Below are 26,712 nucleotides of genomic sequence, written 5' to 3' on the forward strand. Positions count from 1 at the left end.
CATTATCTTTATTATGCTGCACAATCAAAAACAAAACACAAAAAGCATACATCCTTCCAAGACACTGTCTCTATCTTCCAAGCATGTTCACTACACAAATATCCTGAAACACAGTCTGAAAAAGGCAGTCGCTGCCTGTGCTCCTAAGATGTGCAGTAACATGAAAGGCTCATAGAGAATTCCATGAATTCCCAGCATTCCATTGTCATTGTCATTTTGTGTAAACAGACAAACAAAACGATGGCTGTAATTAACATATTTTATTTAAATTTAAAACAATGAAAATGTTGATGCTGTGGTCATCAAATGACTTAAAAAGATTCACCTTTCTTTGCATGTAAGAGGATTTTATGGTGGCTGAGATATTGCTCATTCTATGCTCCTTCTACATAGTAGACAATGGCTGATAATTATTATTTTATCTAATACATATTTTTTACTCACTTAGAAAAATAATATCCAGACTGATGACTGGAATTGTCAATGAAATTGAAAGAGAGTTTTTAAAAATGTGGTTTTAATGATAGCTATCATATGCACATTTTTTTCCTCATACATTTTTCACTGGGAAATTATTTTTAAAAAATAATTACATGTCAACATCTCAGCAAGAAATCTTCTACTCTGTGAGCAATACCACCTTTCTAGGAAACTATAATTAAATAATAGATTTTTTTTTTTTGAGCTAAACTTCCAACTTCTCAATTTTACTACTGAAGCACCTAAGGACCAGAGACATTCAGTGACTCAAAGGTGGCCAACAACTAGTTAATGTCATAGCTGAGACTAAACCCCACATGCCCTGACTTGGAGCACAAGCTCTTTCTTCTTTTCCAAATCCACATCCATGATATGCTAGAGCTTTCAAACTGGGGTATGCATACCCCTGCAGGCAGTGGCGGCGTGCCAGCACGGCAAAGCCACAGGATAAACACAGGGTGTCTTGCTTCAGTGTAAATATTGCTCAAAGATTGGAGGGGAATTGGCGGGGGGGGGGGGGGGGGGGGGCGGGGGGGGGGGGTAAGGGGAGACCATTTTATGTTTATATTAAAACAAGATTGATTGTAAAGGAGAATGTACCTTTTACATGAAGTTTTAAAATTTCAGGCTGGATTCCTCAGGCCGTAATCCCACCACATGGAGGTAAACGTTCTCTCTGCTCACTCTACCTGGGATGCTTCTTTTGTAAAAATTGTGTACCATCACTGTGAGGATGTATAGGAAGGAACTTCATCCAAAAAGTACCTTCCCTGACCTCCATTTTTCACATCCCATAGTTAAATTTGCATTATTTTAGTCCTCATGATCAGTTAAATTGTAATTTTGGGGGAGAGATGGGACACATGAAGACCTTATAAAAATGAGTTATTTTCTTCAGAACAGAGCTGGATTGTTTGTTTGTTTGTTTTTTCTCTTCTTAATCAGTATAAATTTTTAAAGATTTAAACAAAAAGTCAAGGCTATAATTTTAAAGGGATTTTAGTAGAAATCAGCTGGTTAGTAGTTTACTTCTGTAAAAGGCTCTCTAAAAGTATTTTTGCATGATTCTGAAACTCACATCTGTGTATGAATGAAATTGATCAAGTACTATTGTATATATTTCCATGTTTCCATGCAGCATATTTATGAGTGATATCTGAAATGTTGTAACACATATTAACATCAAAAATGAGAGACAAAAGACCAGTAAACTATCTTATACATTTTTCTTGGTGGGCCATTCCTCTTATTTGATTTTTATTTATGAGATAAAAACCAATTAAATAGTAGTTCTCAGATTATTACTCTCTCCACAGTTTCATGTTGTACTTTTACCCTCCCAGCTCTACCAAGCTGAAATATTTTTGGAAGTACTAAAATAGTGTGTGCTTGATTTCTCCAGTGACATATTTTTGATGCTCTATTCTAACACCAGAATTTTTATTTTTTTAAATACATTTTATTTTTTTAAATCTATTTTATTGATTTTATTTTTTAAAATATATTTTATTGATTTATTTTTTTTAATATATCTTATTTTAAAATATATTTTATTGATTTTTTACAGAGAGGAAGAGAGAGGTATAGAGAGTCAGAAACATCAATGAGAGAGAAACATCGATGATCTGCCTGCTGCACTGTGCCTGCAACCAAGGTACATGGCCTTGACCGGAATCGAACCCAGGACCCTCCAGTCCGCAGGCCGATGGATGCTCTATCCACTGAGCCAAACTTGTTAGGACCTGATTCATTTTTAAAAGCTGTATTTAATTCTTAGGTTTCAAGTTCAAATTGGGAAACAAGAAGCCAACTGGTACCGTTGAATCAACAATTATGGAATGCAGTGCGTTAGTCCCTGACAGAAGAGAGCGATGGCACAGACAGAATCCTGCCTCCAAAGTTTCCCAAGCGAGAGGGGAACCAAGTTCATATAAATAAGATCCTAAGATAGCTTGTGCTGGAGGTACCAATTGAACTTGGGGAGACAGCAAGTCTCCATAAATACTGGCTTATCGAACCCATTTTCTGCCAGAGGAAGGCCTCCTCAGCTACTGAACCAATATGTGCTTATTGCTGTCAACCAAGTCAGCAAAGGGTTCTTTTTTCCCTGGGCACCTGGAGCCTAGGGGTGCCTGGATACCCCGATCTCCATCCCAGGGCTGGGTCTAGGGGGAGGCTCTGGCCTTACAAAAATGTAAGGCGTCGCACACAAAAATCAGGAAAATAAACCTTAATGCAATGTTTTTGCAAAACATCCATGATGAAGGAACTTCAAAATTTTGAGTAAAGACAGGATCAACAGAACTTACTTTTTTTTCCCCTTTTTGTCTCAAGTTCCATTAGGGTTCCATCACCCCTACCCTCTCCACACGTGACTGGTGGTCACCAGGCACATCTAATGTTAAGAACCTTAATTTTCTGATATTCTGCTCTCAAATCGATAAAAAGTGTTAGTATTGGGGGAGGGTGGCTGCCTGCGGGGTCCTCTGACCCCCTCTGGCGTAGCTGACCCCTCGCTCTGCGCCACCCACAGAGGCACCGCGCGCAGGAAACCACCACGAGGTGGGGGCTGCAAAGGACCCCACGTGCAAACGTCACAGAAGTCAGCATTTGGCTTCAAATCTTCCCTGGTTAGTCCGAGAGCTGGTGGTAACTGTTGGTAACAGGGGTAACAATGAGCCGCGGACCAGACTGGGTCAATCCTGGGTGCTGCTAGCCGCCCGGGCGTCCTGATGGCCTGGGACCCGAACTATCGGACCCGCTCCTCCCGACTCCCCTCGAGCCTAGCAAGGGCTCCAGAACATGCCCTGAAGATCAGCCAGAAGGTAAGGGGCACCTCTTTCCCAGACCAAGAGCCCCTCGGGTCCTTGCCCCAAGGCCCCAGCCAGCCTGAGGCTGCTCCAGGGGTCTGTGGCGGAGGGGCTGGAGCATTGGGGACCCCACACCTCCACTGAGGATTGGAGGCTGCCCCTGATACACACCAGCAGGCTTACTCTGACCTCTTCTACCTACCACCTGCTGCATAGATATTTATGGCAATTTAGAAATGAGGTAACAGAGCCATAAATTTGGCTATATGTGTGTGTGTGTGTGTGTGTGTGTGTGTGTGTGTGTGCGCGTGCGTGCGAGTGTATAGGAACAGAGCCATAAATTTGGCTGTGTATGTGGATATATATATATAGACTTACCCTGACCAACATTTTATATATATATATAAAATGTTGGTCAGGGTAAGTCTATATATATATATATCCACATACATATATTGTCCCCCTAAAGTGTAAACTGAGGAGGGAAGGTTCTCTGAGGAATCATACAAACAAGAGTTGAAGGTGATTAAGATAATTTCTTAAAGAATAAAGTGAAGTGGGGAAAAATGTAAAATATATATATATTTATATATATATATATATGCAACATGGGAGCTAGCCCAGTGTTCTGGAGTTCTGGGACTTGTCTGCAAGGGTTGGGGACTGCGATGAGCACGAAGCCCAGAGTTGTGTGATGAGCTGAAGGCTAAGCCCTAGCTATCCTGTGGAGCGTGAAAGTGTAGGACCTTATCATTGCAGTACGAAAATCGCCAGAGGATAGTTCCTTCTATAGATTGTGAAAAGCCCACAACTTTCTAACTTCTTTCTGTTTTCTCTAGATCCTAAGGTGTCAGGCAGTGGAGGGGCTGCCGCCATCCTCCCCGTTCTGGAACTGCCCACACCCCAGTTCTGTGTTGGGTTGTTGTTGTTTCTTTTTCCACTGGCCTATTAACCAATTCATCTGAAATCTGACTTTTCCCCCTCATCAGGTTACTGAAATTGCTTCACAAATTCAATACCTTTCCTGGGTAATATCCTCCTACATCCTATGCAACTTACAGGTTCAAATTCTGCCTTCTTGAAACTCACTGTCTCAGCTCCTACGGTCTTTTTGTTTCTCCTACTAACTCTACAGCCGTCCCTCTTCTGTCCCCTTAACCAAACTCACCTCCATCCTCCACTTTCTAAAGGCAGATTCTGCACAATAATCTTACCTGGGGCCCCCTCTCTCCTCTGGGCTGACCTGACTCGCCAGGCTGTACCCACTCAGATCTCAGTGAGATCCCCTTGTCCACTTGCAGCTCTCCGCTGGACACCTTAGCCTGTTTGTTCCACCAGCGCCTCGGTCCCAGCACTTTCAGGCCAAATTTGTCCTCTCTGACAAATAGTCACCTTTATCATAGCCATGTTATCACATCACCATCATCCCCTGTGACTCCCCTGGCCTTATTCTCCACCTCCAGCTACTTGCCAGTTCTCCTCCGCTCCCTCTGTACACCCCACGCCGGAGCTGTTCACAGCTGTCCCCACTTGCCACTATCCTGGGGCAGGCTCGTCGAACTCGCTTTCATTTTCCGGAGGCGGCCTTGCTTCCTGTCTGCACTTCTCTGCACCTGAGGCCATCGTACATGTCACTGCAAATCATCTTCCTAGGGCCTAGTTTTGTGTGTTTGGTTTTTTTTTCTTTTCACATTTTTTTCTCGAGTTTAAAAATCCTGTCCGATTTCCCTATAACCCCAGAACTGAGTCCAGTAATTTTAAAATAACTTGATAATGGATATTGTTAAAAGCATTGATGCAGTTGTCTTTGTAAAAATCAGAATCTTATTGGACTTAACACTGATTTAACCATGCAGTTAGTATAAGTATTTCATATATGTGTGCATATATATGTATGTATATGTATATCATAAAATGAAATTAATTTTAAATGATAAAATTACATCAACTATGTGATTGTAAGTTAGAGTTCTTAAGCCTGTAAAGTTTTGCTTGCACACTTAGTATACTCTCTGAGCTTAAATTTTAAAGTTAGCACTAATAATATACCCCAAGTCATCTTTCTTAATTTATTTCTCACAGTTGTCTTCCATGTGCCTTTCATTGTAGCCAAAAGCTGCACAGCCCTGCACTCTTCAAATTCTCTTCCCCACATTTGTGTAATTACTTCCCTCTGACTGAAACATCCGCCCATCAATATTCTAGTTCTCATTTCTCCTCATCCCTTCAAGCCCCCCCACCTCCAACTGAAATCTCAGCGAGCCCGGGCTAAATTCACCAGAGCATGTTTTCTTTTTGTCAGAGCCCTTAACACTGACAGCCTTCCTTTGCAGCATTTGACGGATAAATGGGCAGATAAGGTGTAGTTCATACATGCAGTGGAATATCATTCAGCCTTAACAAAGCAGGAAGTTCTGACACACACTACCACATAGATGATTCTTGAAGACATTATGCTAAGTGAAATAAGCCAGTCACAAAAGGAGAAAAACCTGTGTGATTCCTTCCACTGACGTGGGGTACCCAGCGCAGTCAAATTCATAGGGAAGGGAAGTAGAGGGTGGTTGCCAGGGGGTGGGGAGGGAGCAAATGCGGAGTTAGTGTTTTTTGGGTGCAGAGTTTCATTTGAGAAGGTGAAAAGCTTCTGGGAATGGATGGTGGAGATGGTTGCACAGCCATGCAAATGTGCTGAACTACAGGGTTAAAATAGTAAGTTCTATATTATGTATGTTTTACCACAATAAAAAAAAAAAAAAAAAAACCTATCTCCGGGGAAGAATGCTTGTTGTGCTTCTTTAGATGAAAGGAATATCCCGCTAATGAAGTTGTGTGTTGATTGGGAATTGGAGCTGGTCCACCTCAGAGCCACTGAAACCTGAGGCCTCTTGGCTGGTCTTTGTGTTCTTTGGCACTTTGGCATTAATACAGGATTCAGATTCATAGGAAATTTTCGGTTGGAAAGAAGCATAGCATGATCAAAATTTGTGTAAATAAATAATTGATTATGCCAGTGGTTTCTGAATTATGCTGATCGTTTCAATTTCCCTTTTCATCTCTTGATTTCCAAAACTTAATTTAAATCCTTAAATAATCATTGGATGGTCAAAACCGGTTTGGCTCAGTGGATAGAGCATCAGCCTGTGGACTGAAGGGTCCCAAGTTCGATTCCGGTCAAGGGCATGTACCTTGGTTGAGGGCAGATCCCCAGTGGGGGTGTGCAGGAGGCAGCTGATTGATGTTTCTCTCTCATCAATGTTTCTAACTAACTATCTTTCTCCCTTCCTGTCTGTGAAAAATCAATAAAATATATATTTTTTTAAAATAATCATTCGATGGCTAAACTTTTTAAGAATGTGTATTAATCTCTGATGGCTAAATGAATATGTGTTTATTATAAAATATTCAAACATTATTAAAAGGTATATTGTTTAGAAAGTATACGTTTCCCATGATCTCAAGTGATTTGTTGTTTACAATTGGGAGTGTGTGTATGTTATGTGCATATAAATGTCATTAATAATGAAAATATCATTTTTCTTTCATGTATCCTGTCAATGGCATTGTTACTTAAAAATATGCTTCTGATATTATCATGTAATCAGATATCCATCTCTTTATATTAAGCTACTGTGCAGTATTCTATTGTAAATCTCCACCTTAATTTAAACTATATTCCAATTAATGGGGCAGATATCATAATTCTGATAATGTATGCTGAGGAGAGCAATGGTATTTAAATTTGTGTGTGTGTGTGTGTGTGTGTGTGTGTGTACCGCTGTGTTTCTGAGTATTACATGTGCAATGATGGGATCAAGTTAAAAGCACATTTATAATTTTAATAGGTAGCTGCTCAATTTTAATTCTACCTTGGCTGGCCTTTAACATCCCAAATACTTTGGCAAGGTTGCAATTGACCATATATAACCTGAAGGTTTAGATATTTCAGTTAAAGTACCCAGATAAATATGTGTAAGCCTGATGTATTGGGTTTTTCCAATCCCCAGATTCAGCTTGCTTGTTAGAGTAACAAAATACCTTGATGGAAATGCATATATCTGAGCCAGTGATTTCTCTAAGCCTCAAGATCCCGCCTGCATAACAGGGGAACTAAGAAAGTTTGGGATTATAAATTAGCAGCTGTCCCCCGTCTCTGGGATATCTACCTTCATCACTCCTTTAGATATGTGCTCATCCCATTAAATCTCACTCCTCTTAAAGTCCTCTACCAAATAACAAAACCATTGTCAAAAACCTCATAAATCACTTACTGACATTACAACCTCACCGCCCACAACAAATCCCAGCTGAAATTTGGTGATTGTTTTGACTCTGATAATTACAATGTTTGTCAGAGTCCAGAAGTGCAATGACTATACTTTCCACTCTTGTTGTGTCTTGTTAGGTTTATTCCTTCATGGAAAATTATAGACAGGCTTTAATTTTTCCATATCATCTTAGGCCTTGTGGCCTATAAATGTTATTTTATAATTTAGCAAAGGACCACAAAAGAAAAAGCAAAGTACCTAACTAGTTGTTGTTGAATTTGTATTTTCAAAACAAAGTCTGTGGGAATGAAAATCGCTTCTTCTTCACCAAAAATTCCCACGGTGCAAGATGTTATTAATTCATGAAAATTGAAGACGTGATTTCTTTGCAGAGAAAGGGCAGTGACATTGATTCACTTGTTCATTCATGTTTGTGACACTTATTGAGATTTTACAGAGTGCCAAGCATCCGTATGATAATGTACATTATAGTCTACTCCCTTCACCTCCAACCTTGATATTGCGTGTCTTCTGTAAATATGGAAAACTTACCAAATATAAATTCTTTGTGTTGAAGGAACATTTAAGAACATTTAAAGATGCCAAAACCGGTTTGGCTCAGTGGATAGAGCATCGGCCTGTGGACTGAAAGGTCCCGGGTTCAATTCCGGTCAAGGGCATGTACCTTGGTTGAGGGCACATCCCCAGTAGGGGTGTGCAGTAGGCAGCTGATTGATGTTTCTCTCTCATTGATTTTCCTAACTCTCTATCCCTCTCTCTTCCTCTCTGTAAAAAATCAATAAAATATATTTAAAAAAAAGAATATTTAAAGACTAAATCACTCTACCTCATAGAGAAATGAAAACTTGTTTTTGGAGTATATGTACACATACACATTTTTTTCTCCTTGATTAAAAATTATTTAACACATCTGTGCCCAGGATGAAGGATAATGAAATTCAACCACAAAAATGATTAAATAATATATAATTGTAGTGTTGGAATTTATCAGTTTAGAGTGGTTGCCTCCATATTCACTTTTCCTTTGATCTTCTTGTAGACCTTATTGTTATTGACTTCAAATGTCTCCGTATTTTTGCTCAGTGGAATGTGCCTTGACAGAGTAATTATATGTTATCAGGCAATTGAAGATCAACTAAAGATATGTGGCCACAAGAGGGATGCTGATGTCCTTGAGCTGTTCCTTTCTAAAAAGTAAGTGTACTTTAGGTAAGAAATAGAAAAGCATCCATTATAATGTTTCACAGATTCAAATGTTCTTTTCCAGTCCTCCCTCACCCCCTTCACCCCCATGCCAAAGACTGGATGGGAAAATACCACACTCTAATTACTTTACCACTTATTGGATTAACAGTCTCTATTGGAGAGGCAGCACATCGGGAATGGCTAAGAACAAGATTATGGAACCAAACTAAGTTTAAACCCCAGTTCTGCCTCTCCCATCTGGGTGATCTTTGTCAGGCTTAGCAAATAAAACTATGGGATATACAATTATATATGAACTAGAAGCCCAGTGTGCGAATTCATGCTTGGATGGGGTCTGGGGAGGGGGTGGTCTGAGACACAATCGGCCCTCTGAGCAAGTGGTGGGACACCCTTGCCGGCCCGGGATCCATCCCGCTGACATTTCCTGACAATCGTGCTGGTTGTCAGGAGCCAACTGCTGGCCTCCTTTATGTTATTTCTTCCTTGCAGAGCATCTAGGGAGGAAAGCAGCCACGGTGCCCAAGGCCTAACCCTAACCCTAACCCTAACCCTATTTCTGTCCCCTTACCAAATCTACTGATTCAGGCAAAAGTTACCCAGAGAAGCTAAACCCTTTGAATAAATAATTATTAAGTAATGAGGTATATGCATAGTCTCTGAGTTTTGCCCCACATATTACTGTTCAATGATAAAGTGAGTACTTTTTATAGTGGAGAGACCTGGCAGATACAGGCTTAGCCCAGTGACTGACCTTTTAGCTTTACCAACAGCACGACAAGCAGCAGCATTTGTCTCCAGTGTGATGCAGTAATTACCACCTTCGTTACTGAAAAATGGTCTAACTTAGATTTAATCATGAGGAAGTAATCAGGCAAATCAATAATGTGAGACATTCTATCATACAGCTGTCCTGGACTCTTCAAAAAGTCAATGTTAAGGGGGAAAAAGGAAAGTAGCTGTCCTAAATTTAAGACTAAGGATTATACTAACTGAAAAAACATGAGTGTTGATAGAATTATGGATTGAAACAAACTATAAAATATAGGCAGCAACAGAGACAGTTTGAATGTGAACAGTATATTAGATGATATTAATGAATTCAATTTCATCTTCTTAGGCGTGATAATGGTATTGTAGTTATACAGGAGAACGTCCTTATTTAAGGGATGTGCATGAAGAATTTAGGAATGAGAGCCCTGCAATAATAAGTATGCAATTTATTTTCAAGTGATTCCCCCAGAAAATAACCAACCAATAAGTAGATATATTATATAGGTAAGAGAGAATGATTGGCAAAACATTATAAACTATATGTGCAATGTAAGCATTCATTATGTTATTCCTTCATCTTTTCTTAGATTTGAAAGTTTTCAATATAAAAATTTGATGAGTGGGACTTCTCTTGTTTAGAAATGTTTCATGATTTAAGAAATATATTTGCTTAAAAAATTAGGAAAATAATTAGTCCCTCAGTGTCGCAAGGTTAAAGAAATATAAATGTGAAAGTGTGTTGCCACATGAGTTAATGTAGGTAATATTATTGAACATTAATGTTTTTAAATTGCTTAGAAAAGTGCCTGGCACACAGGGTAAGCTCTATACATGTGTGATAAATAGAGACATGTGTGTATACATACATACTCAGCACGGGTCCACAATTTCTGCCCTGAGAATTAGAAGACATCCAAATCCCCCAGCCCACAGCAGTCACTCAGAAACTTTGCCCTCTTTGCTGACAGCTCCCCACCCACACCCATGTCTGTCCCTTAGCTGAGTGAGCTGCACAGCAACAAGGCCTAGTTCAAGACGGATGGGCAATATTTTGACCTCATCCTACATAATAAAGAGATGATGTGCTAATTAGGCTGAACAGCCAAACAACCTTCCGTGTGTTCTTCCGGACAACCTTCCAGACAAAGCCGGGGCTGTGAGGGCCAGCCCAGGCAGCGGGGCTGCGAGGGCCGGGCCCCTTGCATGCATTTCGTGCATCGGGCCTCTAGGATTCAATAAACAGCAAAGGGAGAATAAACACTTTACTCTGTCTCAGTCTCTTGGTGCACTGCAGCTTCCATATCTCAAACCTGGTCTGGCCAAGATCTGGACAAACCGAAAGCAAGGAGCCTGCAGACATTGTTGAAGCAGGAGCTAATGGCATTTCCCACGTTTACCTGTGAGTCAGTGTCTGCTGCCCTTCCATCCCTTTCCTGTCTCCCCAGTAAAATTTTTTTAATTGAGATTTCAATAAATTAAATCATAATGAGGTATAAATTTCTACAATGTGATAAAATGCTCCTCTGTAAGTATTTGTTTTAACTGACTAACAAAATCTTTTTTTTTTTAAGTTCCATTGTAATTTTTTTAAAAAATATATTTTATTGATTTTTTTACAGAGGAAGGGAGAGAGATAGAGAGCTAGAAACGTCGAGGAGAGAGAAACATCGACCAGCTGCCTGTTGCACACCCCCTAGCGGGGATGTGCCCGCAACCAACATACATGCCCCTGTCCGGAATTGAACCCGGGACCTTTCAGTCCGCAGACCGACGCTCTACCACTGAGCCAAACCGGTTTCGGCTAACTAACAAAATCTTAATCCAAATGAACGAAGTATTAAAAATGGAAGTTTGGAAATGAACATGTGCCAATAATTTTGAAAGGACAAAGAAAGACATTTATTCAGTTACTCCAAAGTCATACTATATATCCTGCCTCACCTACAACTGAACTAATCATTGCTAATATTTACTTTTTTCTTCTTTTTTTCAGGGAGCTGACAGATGTTATTGATCTTTCTAGGTTTAGAAAATTAAAATACTTATGGCTACATCATAACAAGGTAACATTATATTTTATCTTTAACGGTCTTTGTAATTAAGTTACTATCATGTTTTCATAGAGCTAATCTTTAAAAGCATTAATTTTCTATACCTAACTTAAATGTAGGTGAGACAGTTTGCAAGCATGTAGGCATGCATCATGAACAGCGCAGTTTGCGAGATGTTCTTACACCACAAGTGCTGTGTCTCCATGTCCTGTCAAAGCTGCTCGGAAGAGGCTCTTCCTTCCGGTCCCAAAGCTTTTCTCACCTCTGCTCCGTCATCAGAAATCTTACAGCTCATTTGAATTGTAGTCACAGTTTGGAAATAAGAATGTCTAGGAGAATAGGTTCATCAACTTTTGATCTTCACTCATAAATGAGATAGCCCCTCACCTTCCCTCCCATAGCCAGCTAAGCCTGATGGCAGAGTGCCACCTGCCTTCTTTATCAGCTAAGGAGGTGTGGTGGGTTTTCTTTCCTTCTCACCTTCACCCTAATCTTCTCTAGGTTTGGTATGGAATCTCTAGGAATGGGGAGATGTGGAGGTAGAGGAAAGGCAATGGAGAAAGTTATTTGATTTGCACCCTTTGGTACTAAAAAAAAAAAAAAGAGAGAGAGATTTTTTTCTTGATGAGTTATTCAGGAGCTTCCCTACTAGGTTACTCCAATTGTAATTCCTCTCTGCTGGCCACTTCTGACCGCCCCTCGCCTCTATCCCAGTGGCACTTACAACTGACTGTCTCCTGGCCTCCACAAAGCTGTCAGAGGCGAAGGGGTGGGTTACCGCCCGGTTGCTCCCCATGCTGATCTAGCCTCCTCAGTAAGTGCTAAGCACTAAGCTACTGTGTCCCCAACTGCAGGGACAACCTTCAAGGTCGCTGAGTGTGGCCCCTCTTTCTTCTCTTAGAGACAAGCCTTTAAGAGGCCACCGCCTTCCCCAGAGTGGGAGCCTGGGGAGCTCTAAGCCATCTCTAAGCCAAAAAGCAAGACTGAGCCTAAATGCAGCCCCAATCATTACAGTTAGCTGGTCAGTAAGTTGTTTATTCTCAACTTTCAAAAATGTGAGTTCCCAGCAGTTTTTATTTTACTCATTGTAAATCCATTATACCATCTTAGCATTTTGAATTTAGACTTTCAAATGCCAGCTGAATAAAACGAAGGTTTCTTGAGTTTTCAGCAATAGTGTGGTTGTCAAGCAGGAGTTCAGACTCACAGCATTGAATCCTGAGGCAGCCATGTTTATGAAAATACTTCAATATCACATTGCATTTCCAGTCTTTTTCAAAATCAACTAAATGGAAAATGAAAGAGCTTCTAGTATTAAGTGTAAGCACAAGTCTCATAAGCTTGAAATGATTTCTAGAAGAACAAACACAAATAGCTTTGAGACTCAGCCAGCTAACGACTGAAATGGAAAGTACTTGCACTTAAGGACATACAAGTTCAAAAGGCTTTATAGCACTCTGCCAAAAACTATCCTGGGTCACAGTGGGCGACCTCTGATGAGAAAAAGATGGAAATCACAAGGCATGGCAAAAGTGACTAATCTTTGTTTCTCATGTGTGCTCCTTGTGGTGTTCAGTTTTAAAGGAAAGAACATGTACAGATGTTGGCAATAGGTCTAAAGAGAGAGGTGATTAGGGATTTTGTAATATTTTGTGTGTGTGTGTGTGTTCTGGTAGTGGACACCATCCCACTTCCAACCAATCATTGAATGTTCAGACAGTTGACTGGTACATACGTATGTACATAGGAAGGGACTGTGTATACTGTCAACTAATTTACTTTCTTTTGTTTTTGAAGGGGCATTGGCAGGGAAGGGATGTGACAATAGGCAATATTCATTTCTTGTACTTGATTCTTTATGTTCAACATACTAGCTATTTTATTTCCAAAATTACCATCAGTTAAGTTTGTTTTTAGACCCATGAACCAGGAGGTCACAGGTTCGACTCCCGGTCAGGGGACATACCTAGGTTGCAGGCTCGATCCCCAGCAGGGGGAGTGCAGGAGGCAACTGATGGATGTTTCTCATGTTTCTCTCTTATTGATGTTTCTACCTCTCTCTCCCTCTCCCTTCCTCTCTCTCTAAAATAAATTGAAAATATTTTTTAAAAAATACTTATTTAGCCCACATAACACTTTGAAAGGAGAGAATACCCAAAATAAGTTTTAAGTGGTTGTGGGTAAGTGAATAAGCTGTTGTGAGTCTTCTATTGATCAATAGCTTACTGGTTGCTAAGTTACCACACTTCATGAAAAATTAAAATTTTCTTCAAGGTCCAAAACTCTAATGGGCATATTTAGCTATGATAGTACTTCCTCAGAGGGCCTTTGTTTCTTCTGGATATCTTCTTGCCTGGATATGATCCAGGAATCATCCTGCTAACTTGAAAATGAATCCAACATTGAGAGAAAAGCAAAGCCCAGAGAATCACTGAGAGACTAAGACTGAGGCTCTCACAAGCTCTAGACTTCTTGGTGTGTAACATACATATATGTTCTAATTTACATATCGTTATGAGTTGTGTTTAGGAGTTATTTGGAGCCAGGAGCCAGATTTGGTACAGCTTATTCTGTACTTTGCATTTAGGCCATTGATAGAATCCTATATAATAAAAGCTCAACGACCATAATTGCCAAACAACCAGAATGACTGCTCAGCCAGTCACTATGAGGTGCACTGACCACCTCTTAGTCCTTCCCCAATACTCTCTCCCCACCCTCCAGCAGGCTCTGATCTCTGGTTGGCAAATGGGAAACCAGAATGAGTGGTGGGGAATGCGGGATGTGCCAAGCCAAGGCTCCCACCCCACGGGTTGCCCCTCACACAGAGGCTGACCTGCAGCAGGAGTTGGGACACAAGCCGGGGGGACCAGCCGACTCCTCGGTCCCTCCTCCAGGCTGTCAGGCTCCCATCATCTAAAGGCAAATTGGGAACCCAGGTGGGTGGCAGCGGGAGGCAAGCCTGTCCGCTGACAGATGGGGAATCTGACCCTGACCAAAGGCCAGATTCCCCATCTGTGGTGCCTAGGGACAGTAGCATGCATGACTTCATGCACCGGTCCTCTAGTATAACAATAAATGTGAGGGTACCTGCTCTAGTGATAAAAACAGGAAGTGCAAAGGGAGTGGCTGGTGAGGACATTGCATTTGCAAACTGCGCAGAGTGCAATGAGAGAAAGCAGTTGTCTTGGGATGCAATGACTGTAGTCTGCTGTGTTTGGAGCCCTGCATACTAGAAGGGTGAATACTTCTCCCCTAATATCTAGTGGATGATAAACACTTCTTGTCTGACCCTGAACTAGCAAACTAAATAGGTACATGTAGTTTCTAAGGACCTCCAATGCCCCAGCTTTCCTAGATTTGCTCAGGTGACTCTGGTTCCTTCATTATGCTCCCGAGGGCTGGTTTTCCCCTCACACCACATAGGTGTTCACTAGTTCTGCTCCTCTTCCCTTTATGGGTCACATTTTTCTAACCTCGCCCAGTTGGATGAGTGGGAGACAACTGCACTCGGGCCTTCTCAAGACTCCCTTTCATGGCCCATCTTCTAGTGGGCCTGAGTGAGGCAATTTTCGGTTCAATTTATCCCTTCCAACTTTTCATAAGAAGTTGAGTCTGCTCAGACAATTGATCTGAGTGATTTATTTGTCTTTTATACTGCAATTAAGTTGTGTTCTGGTTCATTACCTCAAAAATTTTTTCAGCTATTTAATAATAAGCCTGTAATATTGCTAGCACAATGCTAATATTTTTCTATTTCTGGAAGAACCAGCAGTACTTTGGTAGTTTCATTTGGCTCAGATTAGAATAAGCTTTTGATTAAAAAAGCAAACAAACAAACAAATAAAAAAACCTGCATGATGTCTTACCATGCAACTGTTCAAAATGGAATCTGAGTTTCTTCCCTGTAGCAAAAACCAGTTGACAAAGTTTACAAAGTAAATTTAAATGAAAATGCAAAGTCTTCTAGTAAAGTCATTGTTTATAAACTTCATTATCTGAAAAATAATTGAAATACTTATTTATAATAACATTTTTCACACAAGCTGACTAGAGAATGACTAGATTGAAATAAACAAAATTGCCCTGAGAAAGATCCTGAGCTTATGATAATGCCACTTTTCATGTCCCAGACATTTAGTACATATTGAAAATTTGCTACTGAGAAGATATTTATCTGTTTTAGGAAGGATTATTTGTGTTCAAGTCTAGTAAACCACAATTTTAAAATTGAAATACTTATTTTTAATGTGCTGTTTTAAATATTCTCAAAGAATTCTTTCAATAGCAGTGCTCATTTTCAGATAACTTTCTGAGCTTTGTCTCATGAATTTTAGTTGGTTCCTTTAATCAGGTTTGGGTATACATGTTTTAATTATTTATTTGTGTATACCTTACCTTGTTAAAAAAAAAAATTTAGAGCAGCACAAATCCCATGGTAGAGTGTAAGACCTGTAAAAGAATAAAACAAACCAGCGTGCATTCCATATAATTTGGGTTCTCATGTGTATCTGTTACCCCGGGGCAACATTAATTATATCCCTCATGTCAACTTTGTTAAAAGAATCATATTTTGCCAAATACTTAAAACCTCCTCAAAAAAAAGTAAGTCAAGGTAAATGACCTAAATAAGATCTCAATGGATGGTTGTGAAATTCATAGATATGTGCACTATATATTTGGTTATTCTTAAAAATGATTTATCTCAAAAAATGATTTATCTCAGGAATGTAACCTACTTTTGGAAAAGAGCTTATACAAGAATTTTTATAACATGGAATAAATAGGAAAAAACATGAGAATGAAAGTCTGTTTATACTGGATTGAATAGTTGTAATATTTTTAAAGTATATTTTTTAAAGTACAGATTGTATTTTTAAGTATTGTATATACTTTAAACCAAGCTAAACATGAACTTTTTTTTAATTAACTGGGTAGGAAAACCAAGAAAATAATTTTAGGAGTCTTGGAAATGTATTACAACTTTTCTTTTTTTTTCTTCTCCTATGTAATTGTGTAAAGTGTTTAAATTCTCCCCAACTAATACTTAGTTTTATGTAAATTTAGGAAATAATGTAATTTCATTATTCAAATATACAGTAATAGACCCTTTTGAATACCACATGATTATAGAATTTTTCAGAATTTTATCATATTGTTTAATCACTGATCTATAGTTCTTTGCTCCTAGGTGTTAACCTTGATACCACTGACTTTTTGAACTGGCTGATTCTTGATTGTGGGGGCTGTTCTGTGTATTTTTTAATATTTAGTAGCATCACTGGCCTCTACCTGCTATATCCTAGAAGACTTCCCCTGAGAAGTGACAACTTAAAATATTTCTAGACATTGACAAATACCCGTTGGGAAGAGATTGTCCTCCCCTGAGAATCAGCCAATTCAGTAGACATAGTGATCTATAGAAACCTAAGTCAAAACATGTTATTCCTCTGCTCCAAACCTCCAATGATTTCCTGTTAATTTCAGCCAACTGCTTATACTAACCCGCAAGGCCCCACACAAGTAAACCCCTGATGACATCTGACCTCATTCCTCACTTCACTTCCTGGCTCACTCTGATCCAGCCACAACAGGCACTGTACTGTCCCTGGCCTGGACACTGGCTAGCCCCCTGGTGCTCCTCTTACATGCCCCCTTCATCAAGAGTTTGTTCAAGACCGACTAGTGTGGCTTAGTGGTTGAGCACTAAGGTCACGGTTCAATTCCTAGTCAGGGCATATGCCTAATAGCAGACTCCATCCCAGCAGGAGGCAGTCGATCAATGATTCTCTCTCATTGATGTTTCTATCCCTCTCTCTGTCTCCCCTTCTCTCTTTGAAATCAATGAAAATATATTATAAAAAAGAGTTTGTTCAAATATTACCTCCTCTTTGAGGTTTCCTCTTACCAACCCATTTAAAATATAGCACTACCTTAATACTAGCACTCCAACTATCTATACTTTCCAGATCCAATGAGTCTGTATGGGACAGAATGTGTGTGAAATGTTTTTAGAGCAAAATGTTTAGGTAGGCCCTTTTACAGAAGCTTTGGAAACCATGCAAGGGAGTTTGGTTGAGATATGGTAAGAGGAGTTTATGTCAAGTTCTCTAAAAACATCCTTTTTACCATACCATCTTCAAAGACAATCCAGATGTAAATTAATAGCCCAGACCAAAGGTCACAAATAACTAAAAATAACAGCAAACATCTAATTTCTATTATCCATATAGATAAAAGGCTGATAGGCAAAGTGTCCTTTGGGAGTTCATTCTCTCGCTATGACATGTGCTGACCACCAGGGGGCGGCTTGGAATGAAGGAAGGCCCCTGTCAGCAGCCAAAAGGCCCTGATGGACCCTGATCACCAGGCCTTTAGTCTCACTATAATTTTATATGTATATGTAATTATTGTAGAAAGTAAATTGTTCTTTAACTCTCATTTTCAGCTCCATGAAATAACATTTCTAACTAGAAACTATTGTCTGACAGAATTGTATCTAAACAACAATGCAATTATTGACATTGAAGGTATGTCTAAATTTTCTGATTGAGTTTTCATTTAAGTAATAACTTTTAACTTTGCCATTGCTAATGGCATGCAAAAATCTGTTTTAACATTCCTGTTGAAAATATATGATGGAATCTATAATTTTTTTTAACATTATGTACATTTCATTTTAAGAAATGTTCTTTTTATTAGAGTTTTAATGAAATCTTGTCTGTGTCTTGATATTCAAAAGGTAAATTAATATTTTAACAGAAAATTTGCTATTCTATTGTACAGTTGGACAAACTAGATACCATGGGAACACATTTTAACCATATTTGGGAGCATTTATAAATATAACAACTTTATAAATAGTCTTAATGTTTTTATTGGCTATAATTTTTACCAGTCAAATTCTCTCATTATTAATTAATTGTATATGTGTAACAATCTCTAAACTGACAATTTCAAACCAGGTATAAAAGTACATGATGTACTATGTTCATGAGAGGTACAACACAAAACATTTTTCTTTAATATTATATATAATAGAATCAAAATGTCAAATTTTAATATCCCATGTCCCACGAAGAAAGAAAAGTCTGCCAATTAAGGTATGATGTGGCTATCCCAAAGGTACAACCCACTTTTACTTATGTTAAAAATGTGGGAAATTTTTTAATTTAGAATCAAATTATACGAGTATTTGGTTTTGTGTGATGTAAAGAAAATATTTTGGGCAGTTATGCAAAATTTCTATTTTTATTGTTGGCTCTATGATAGGTGTTCTCATTCCCCCCATGTTCCCCTTTCATCCAGTCCCAACCTACCCCCCCTTCCCTCTGACCATCACCACAAGGTTGTCTGTCTCCATGGGTTATGCATATATGTTCTTTGACTAATACTTTCTTCTTTGGGGAGAGATATTCAATTGAATGAGTATTCCCTTGATTGGCATTATAAATCTAAGAAACACTGGCGAAACAGAACAAAACAAAAAAGAAAATAACCCTTCTAAAATAAAACCAAAAAAAATCATTACTATAGAAAAAAAAAAAGCTATAAAGCAATAACACTGAAAAGAAATGGATTCTACATTCCCACATTATACTCAATTAATTGAATTCTTATGCTTTGTTCTATTCTTAATGGTAATTCACAATATTGTTGATAATAATTCTTTCTTTTACCAACTGTAATGTATTCTTTTATTGTGTTTAATTGGCATTAAAAGTATTTAAAATCTTGTAAAAAAATTTTTTTAGGCCTGCACTATTTGCCTTCATTGCATATACTGATGCTGCACCACAATGAGTTAACAAACATCGATGCAACAGTGAAGGAATTAAAGGGAATGCTAAATCTGAAGATCCTAAGTATGAATTTGCACTTTTATATGACTATAAGTTAAAATAGTAAAACACAGAACATTTTTAAATTTTCTCATTTAAATTAGATCAATAACTAAATTACTTAGATATTCCTGAAAACAAGACTAGATCTCTTCCTTTTAAAAATATGTTTTGGAAAGAACAATAGGTAGGGGGGAAAAATTTGTGGAATTATATGGCATGCCAAATGAAAGTGACAAAAGATGATTTACACATTTAAATCAGTGGTTTGGGTTTTAGCTCAGAAGTAAGTTTTAGCACATATTATATGATCCAATTCATATGACATGCCCGTCTATCAAGAAAGCAGGGAACTATTTTAAAATAGATCAGTGTTTTCCCAGGGCAGGGGGCGGAGGGGGCGGGGGTGAGGGACAGGGGAGTGACATCTAAAGAACTAGGGGTGTGGGGTTTCGTTTTGGGATGATGATCATGTTCTAAAGTTGACTGTGACGATGGTTGCCCAGCTCTGTGAGTATACCAAAAAACATGAATTATGTGTACTTTCAGTGGATGAATTATATTCATAAAGCTGACACCTCCCCCAAAGTAAATTTTTATTTAAACTTTAACTGGGGTGAATAGCAAACTTCATTCGTGAAGACTGAATTACACCCAGCAAGAAGCTGGACTCAGGATGGGAAGGAAGCATAAGTATGAAATAGGTTGGAAAAATAAATAATGCCTGGTTCCTACTCTCAATAAACTTATAGTATTGGAGGATAAATAAACCAATACACAATCAATCACAGTACAGGCCAAATGGTTCTAGAAGTGCTAAGGGAAAAGATGCTCAGAACAATGAATGAGTTTTCAAACTTCAGAGTTTGGAAACTTTTTAAAATAATGCCATGAAATGAATGTTGTTTTTCTCCTATTTATTTTGTATTCATGTCTCAAAATTGTTTGAGATAGTATTTTGAATATGTATAAACTGATATTGATGGTGCAGGTTCTAATCAGATCAATACATTAATAGTGATTAAAGTTTTCATATATTTTCAGTGTTAATCAGTTACACGTACTGTATTTAGGAGAAATGATTCATGTGCTTATAAGTGAATTCTTTACACTCAACTGTTAATATTAAACCAAGTTCATGGCAATTTCATGCTTTTGTAATGTGAAAGACTCAGAATGTGCTTGCATGTTTGAATTATTTTGCCCTTCTGTGCTGAAAAATGTTTTTGTATTTAAAAGACTCATTATGCTCGACCTGGAATTCTCACTTATCTTCACTTTTCTGTAAAATGGGCTAATAGCTACTTATCAGGATTCCTTCAACTATTCAGCTATTTCTGTAAAAGCTATTTTTAAAAAAGCATTTTTTGACAATAATGTTATTTTGAAGTGGCAACAAAAATAAAAATTGCTTATTGTGGATTTGTTAATTAGATAACGAGTTAAGATGCCCAATCTAGAAATTCTACTGGATAGTAATTAAATTTAAAATATAACTGACATTTTAAATAATAATCATTATAACGTATTGAATGTCTTTCCTGTTGAGAAAATGCTTTCTTAGAATATTCTGATTCAAATCTTCACAGAAATCCTTAGTAGTTTGTTTAAAGCTCTGAGCCTTCCTTGTATTTTCACCACTTGAGTAGCTTTACAACAAACTACTAAGACATGTACAATTATGCCTCATTTTTTTTTCCGGTTACTATTATTTATTTATTCATTCGTTCAATAAATATTTATCACTTATTCATTTGTTAAGTGATAATTCAACAAATATTTACCAGGTGTCACAATGTGGCACTCGGCTAGATGGGGACACAAAAGTGACCAGGAAAGACCTTGTCTGGACCTTTATGTTACTTGCAGTTTTATAACCCTCAGGCTAAGTATTTCATGGAGTTGAAAGGGCTTGATTCAAAACTAATTGGACAACTTGCACAAGGTAAGAACTCAGTTTAAGTAAACTTATTTTATAATACAAAATTTGGAGGTTAGCAATCAAGGTTTCCCTGGTCATAGTCAACAGGATGATGTGCCGGCCCCAGGAACGAGGGAGCCTCCACCAGCCCTGGCCCTCTTGTCTGTGGAGTGTGTATTTGAACACTGAACTGTGTCAGCCCTGAGTGTGGTGAAGGAGAGGCTTTTTCTCAACCTGGGAATATATAATGTCCGTGTCATGACCTATAACAACAGTTGAAGAGGCCTCTACTCAAAATCATAGTGATGGAATTCAAGTTCTAGAACTATAATCATTCCAACTGAGAATCTTGTAGTGGAATCATATTTTAAAATGGAGAAAATGACTGCTAATTATATTTGTGCAGTAATGTCCTCAGATTCAGTTTCTGTGAACCTCATTTGCGATCACTGATTAGATTCAGCTCATTAACTATGAGAAGTTCATGTATTTTGAAATGTTTCAAATGTTTGTCTTTTCAAGTTGTAAAACCATGTAAAATGCTCAAGTGTCTTTATTATTCCACTTCAAGTGCAAGTTCTTCAGAGGGTGAGAAGATTGCCTGGAGGTAAACCTCTAATCCATTTCAGCATGCACCCTCTGCTGGCATTTCTGAGGAGAATTGCCAAGAGATGGCCCAGGAGACTGTGCCTGGGAGCTTCAGGGAGGCCTGAAACCAGCAGCAGAGTGTGAGGTCCTGGAAGCTGGATTCCTGACTTCCTAGCTAAGTCAGGAGGGCCCCACCTCTTCTCTCCAGGCGGTCTACCTCCCCCTCCCCACACCCCCACCCCGCCCTCCTTCCCCAGCTCCGTTTTCCTCTTCCCTTCCCACCTCCACGCTCCTTCTACAGCTGGCTCTGCCTGTGTCAAGGACACACTTCCTGGCTGATGACACTCACTGACTTTCAGGCCCCTGCCTTTCTCCCAGCCCAGACAGAACAAAACACCAACAGCAACAAAGTCCTCACACTTTTGTGCTCTTAAACTTTTAGTCTCCGCATTTCTCTCCCATTTTCTGTGTTTCATTAGCTTCACTACTGGAGAGGACACTTAGAAGCCGGCATTGCATAATGTTTTAAGACTTGCTTCTTAGCAGAGCTCCAAGGACTCACCATTGAAAACAGAGAGTGCCCTTTTCTACAGAGGGTCTTCATTTTCTACAGGCTCTGTTCTTCAACGCTTTCTACCTCCCCTCATCGGGCCCCCGTCCACTGATGATGGCAAACAGCCAGGGCATGAGGAGGGGTACTCTGCGGTCAGGGTGGGACTGCGATCTCAGAGGTCTCTTCATTTAGACCTCTTTACCTGAAATGTCCTTCAAGGGTAGGGACAACCCTCCAAAAGCAAAACAGGACAGTCCCCCAACAGTCAGAGCCAGCTGGGTTTTCCACTGCTGGATGACCCCTCCACTCTGTTCAGATCCTGCTTTAGCGGTGTTCAGTGGCCACAGAGTTTAGTTAAAATAAGATGGCGATAATCTTGGAGCTGAAGACCTTACTAAGTAATCTTGAGCCAGAACCTTAAAATCTTGGTGTCTGATCACTTCCTCCATGGCTGTTCTGAACAGGCACATGATACAACTGCTTTAAGCTTCTCTCCATCATTCTCCAAAACGGGTATGTTGGTACGTTGTTAATTACACCAACTTCCTTCAAAGGTGGTCTTAAAAACATGTGAGTTCATTTAAATTATGATTTTAAATTTTGCTTTCAGAGTTTAAGCACATGAACTGAAGCCAATTAATTAGGCGACTATTTTTTTCTCTTCTGTTTCAATAATAACTAGATTCACACGTGTGACTCAAGTATCTCAAGTGTGTGCAGTAAGGTAGTATAGACATTTTGATATATTGTGTGAATGTAAATTGCTTAGGCTCAGAATCCCAAATTAAGATAAGCAAGACAGTGCTGGCGCCACTGAGGTGTACTCTATAAGTAGCCTAGAGGGAAGGCGGATTAACTAGTATTAACCTATTGAAAGTGAAAGTGTAAGCAATTTTGCTTCATACTTTCTAAAAGAATGTACCCCATACATCACGGAAGGCTTTCAGAACTTTCAGACACAGGAAACCAGTTTCATATCTTAGAAACTTAATCTATGGTAATTTTAGTAACATCAATCCAAAACTCATAAATCCAAAATGTGAAATGCTTAAAAGTATAGAAGGAAAGGGAGAAAAAAAAAAAAAGAAAAAAAAAAGACAGTTAAAAATAAAATTGCTTCCTTCAAAAATTGAAGAGCTAGAGGAAAAGTGAAGAATAAAGATGAATTGCCTTTCAAATTATTTAATTTTATTTATTTTTTAAAGTTAATTCAAGCAGAGCTTGGGCTTAGTAGCAGAGTTTTCAGACTTACTGTCACTTAGCTTTTATTTTATGATGAGATGAATGTTGAACCATAATAAGCACATCGAATTTTTAGTATTGAGACATTTTCTTAAATTAATATAATAGCAGTAAATCCAATCTGAAGCCTGAAGTGTGTTTTTTTTTTTTTTTCATGTTTACATAAAGATGTTACTTAACTAAGCACTAGGAGACAAAACCAAGCAAAGAAATGAAAGCCATTGTGGCTCAGTGGTTGGGGAACATGTCCAGGTTGCCACCTGGATCCCCAGTAGGGGGCATGCAGGAGGCAGCTGATCAGTGAGTCTCTGTCATCATTGATGTTTCTCTCCTTCTCCCTTCTTCTCTGAAATCAATAAAAAAATATATTTTTAAAATCAAATAAAAAAGAGATGATAGAGTAATGTGCTCGGAGGGAAAAGAACATATGCAAAGTATACGGAAGTAATGTCACTGCATGATGTTGGTACATCTTTCGTTAACATCATATGCAAAGGCAAATTCTGCTCTCAGCTGCTATAATGAATGAGAGGGTTACAAGACGTCAGATGCGATTCTCCAAGATACAAACCAGAGCAGACTTTTGCACTAAAAAATATGTGACTTTTTCTCCCTCCTAAACTCTTATTAAAAACCATTGTGTTTTGCTTTTGTATCCTTAAAGGGTGTCCTTTTCTATTCTCTTTCTGGCTCAAACTACAATACATGATCCCAGTGGATCTTTTTAAATCTGTCTTTATTACTGGTGCAATATACATCCATTCTATTCTCTGTCCTGTAGTTATAATTATTTGTTACCACTTTAAATTCATTCTCTTTTAAAATTAAAATTCAAGCCAGTTTTGCCCTCACTTAAGAAATCTTGAAAAACATCCATTTCATTTTTTCCTCTCATTAACTCCCAATACATACATATTTCCTTTCTTTGAAATGTTTTTTTGTCATTCTACATTGTCTTTTATGCCTTTCCTCGGTCTTAAAACTTTTGCTTATGATGCACCCGATGTCTTTCATTGCCTACTTTAAATCCTAAAACTTATGTTTTCCCCAGGGAATAGCTAAATGTAATGATTTTATTAATCATAAAAGTTTATATTTGTACAACAAATATTAGAACATTTGATTAACTGCCAATACAATGTCTAGATGATTTACTTTTTCTGTTTTTATCTAAATAGTTTATTGTGTTTTAAGCATGCCCTCCCATCTTTAGGTTGCAAAATGTTTTCTATAAGTGTTAATCAGTTTTTTGTGGATTTCTAATGCTTAATATTTTCATGATTTTATCAAGCTTGCTTGTATTAATATAGATAGTCAAATGCTACAGCAGTACTGCTTAATTTAATATAGGAGCCTCATGGTTGAAAGTATAGTTGTACACTAACTGGAGCTCTTTCTGCTACTGCCATCTAGTGGTCCTCCCTAGATGTATTTTCCAGAAGTACAGTATTTTTTTTTTTTTTTTAATTGCTTGTAGGCAGAATCCAATAGCTCTAGATATCCAATTGGAAGTCATAAAAGTTTTATTTTATTTTGTATTGAAAACCTTGTTTAATACTACCTAAATAATAATATGAAAAATACTTTACCTTTTCCATGAAAATAAAACCTTCACAACTTACTAGTTGAAGACTTTTTTTTTTTTAATGTTCCAAATGCTGATGCCTAAGGAATGTGATGTCAGAAGTGCCAGGAGCTGAAACCGGTTTGGCTCAGTGGTAGAGCATCGGTCTGCGGACTGAAAGGTCCCGGGTTCGATTCCGGTCAAGGGCATGTACCTTGGTTGCGGGCACATCCCCTGTAGGGGGGTTGTGCAAGAGGCAACTGGTCAATGTTTCTCTCTCATCGACGTTTCTAGCTCTCTATCTCTCTCCCTTCCTCTCTGTAAAAAAATCAATAAAATATATTATAAAAAAAAAAAGAAGTGCCAGGAACTCTTCTACATCCACATGCCTCCCACGCCCCGCCACTGTGCTAGCCAGCATGGCTCATGAGGTGTCCCAGCACCTGTGCACAGGGCATCTGAGCCCCCGCACCTTGCCAGGGGTAGACACGAGGCAACATCCACACCTGCTTGTCTCTGCCCCTGATGAGATCTGAAGCTGCTACTGGCATTTAATATTCTGAACTGTGTGCAATGGTTATGCAGTGGAGAAAGAAGAAAATTACTAGAGCCGAAACCGGTTTGGCCAGTGGATAGAGCGTCAGCCTGCAGACTGAAAGGTCCCAGGTTCGATTCCGGTCAAGGGCATGTACTTTGGTTGCGGACACATCCCCAGTAGGTGGTGTGCAGGAGGCAGCTGATCGATGATTCTCTCTCATCGATGTTTCTAACTCTCCATCCCTCTCTCTTCCTCTCTGTAAAAAAATCAATAAAATATATATTTTTTTAAAAAAAGAAAAGAAAAAACTACTAGAACAGTGCCCAGCATCTCTGCCCATCTCTACACAGGCATCCCTGTGACTTTTGAGGCTGGAAGAAGAGAATCAAGTGAACAAATATTTCGATAAAGAACAGTATCAAGACCCCTGATAGCTAGTTCTTCCTGACTAATTAGCTTATGGATGTCTTAAAAGTGTTCTCACGTGTGGTAGATTTCGGACAATGATACGTCCCCTGCATTTAGCACAGTTCCTTTAGACAATAAGTACTCAAAATATTTGTTGAATAAATGAATTGAACAGGTAGGAAAAGTAAGTGCTCCTCTGAATAATTAAGGTTTTGCTGAGGATGTTGATTTGGTCTGTGAAGCAGAGCTCAACATGTCCTTATGTTTTCTATGCATCCTGTGACTGTCCACATTTCATTAAATGATGAATGGGATTAATTTTGAAATCTGACATCTTTGCAGGTCTCTACCAAAACCCTTTTTGCCAATATAACCTGTATCGTTTATATACCATCTACCACCTTCCAGGAGTAGAGTTGCTTGACCGAAAACGTAAGGATGCCTTTTTCTTGC

General features: G+C 38.7%; 1 protein-coding gene across 1 annotated transcript in view; it reads left to right on the forward strand.

Annotated features, from left to right (window-relative positions):
* Positions 1 to 1,117: 1,117 nt before the first annotated feature.
* The window catches only part of LRRC72 (leucine rich repeat containing 72), a 31,595-nt gene continuing 6,000 nt past the window's right edge, over positions 1,118 to 26,712 (forward strand). Inside the window, exons 1-6 of the mRNA XM_084897190.1 lie at positions 1,118 to 1,143; positions 8,697 to 8,770; positions 11,547 to 11,616; positions 18,053 to 18,134; positions 19,359 to 19,469; positions 26,602 to 26,691. Coding sequence (XP_084753316.1) covers positions 1,138 to 1,143; positions 8,697 to 8,770; positions 11,547 to 11,616; positions 18,053 to 18,134; positions 19,359 to 19,469; positions 26,602 to 26,691 — 433 coding nt within the window. The 5' untranslated portion in view covers positions 1,118 to 1,137. The remainder of the gene's footprint in view (positions 1,144 to 8,696; positions 8,771 to 11,546; positions 11,617 to 18,052; positions 18,135 to 19,358; positions 19,470 to 26,601; positions 26,692 to 26,712) is intronic.

Source organism: Pipistrellus hanaki (genome assembly GCF_964339955.1).
Source record: "Pipistrellus hanaki genome assembly, chromosome: 10".
NCBI classification, from domain to species: Eukaryota; Metazoa; Chordata; class Mammalia; order Chiroptera; family Vespertilionidae; genus Pipistrellus; species Pipistrellus hanaki.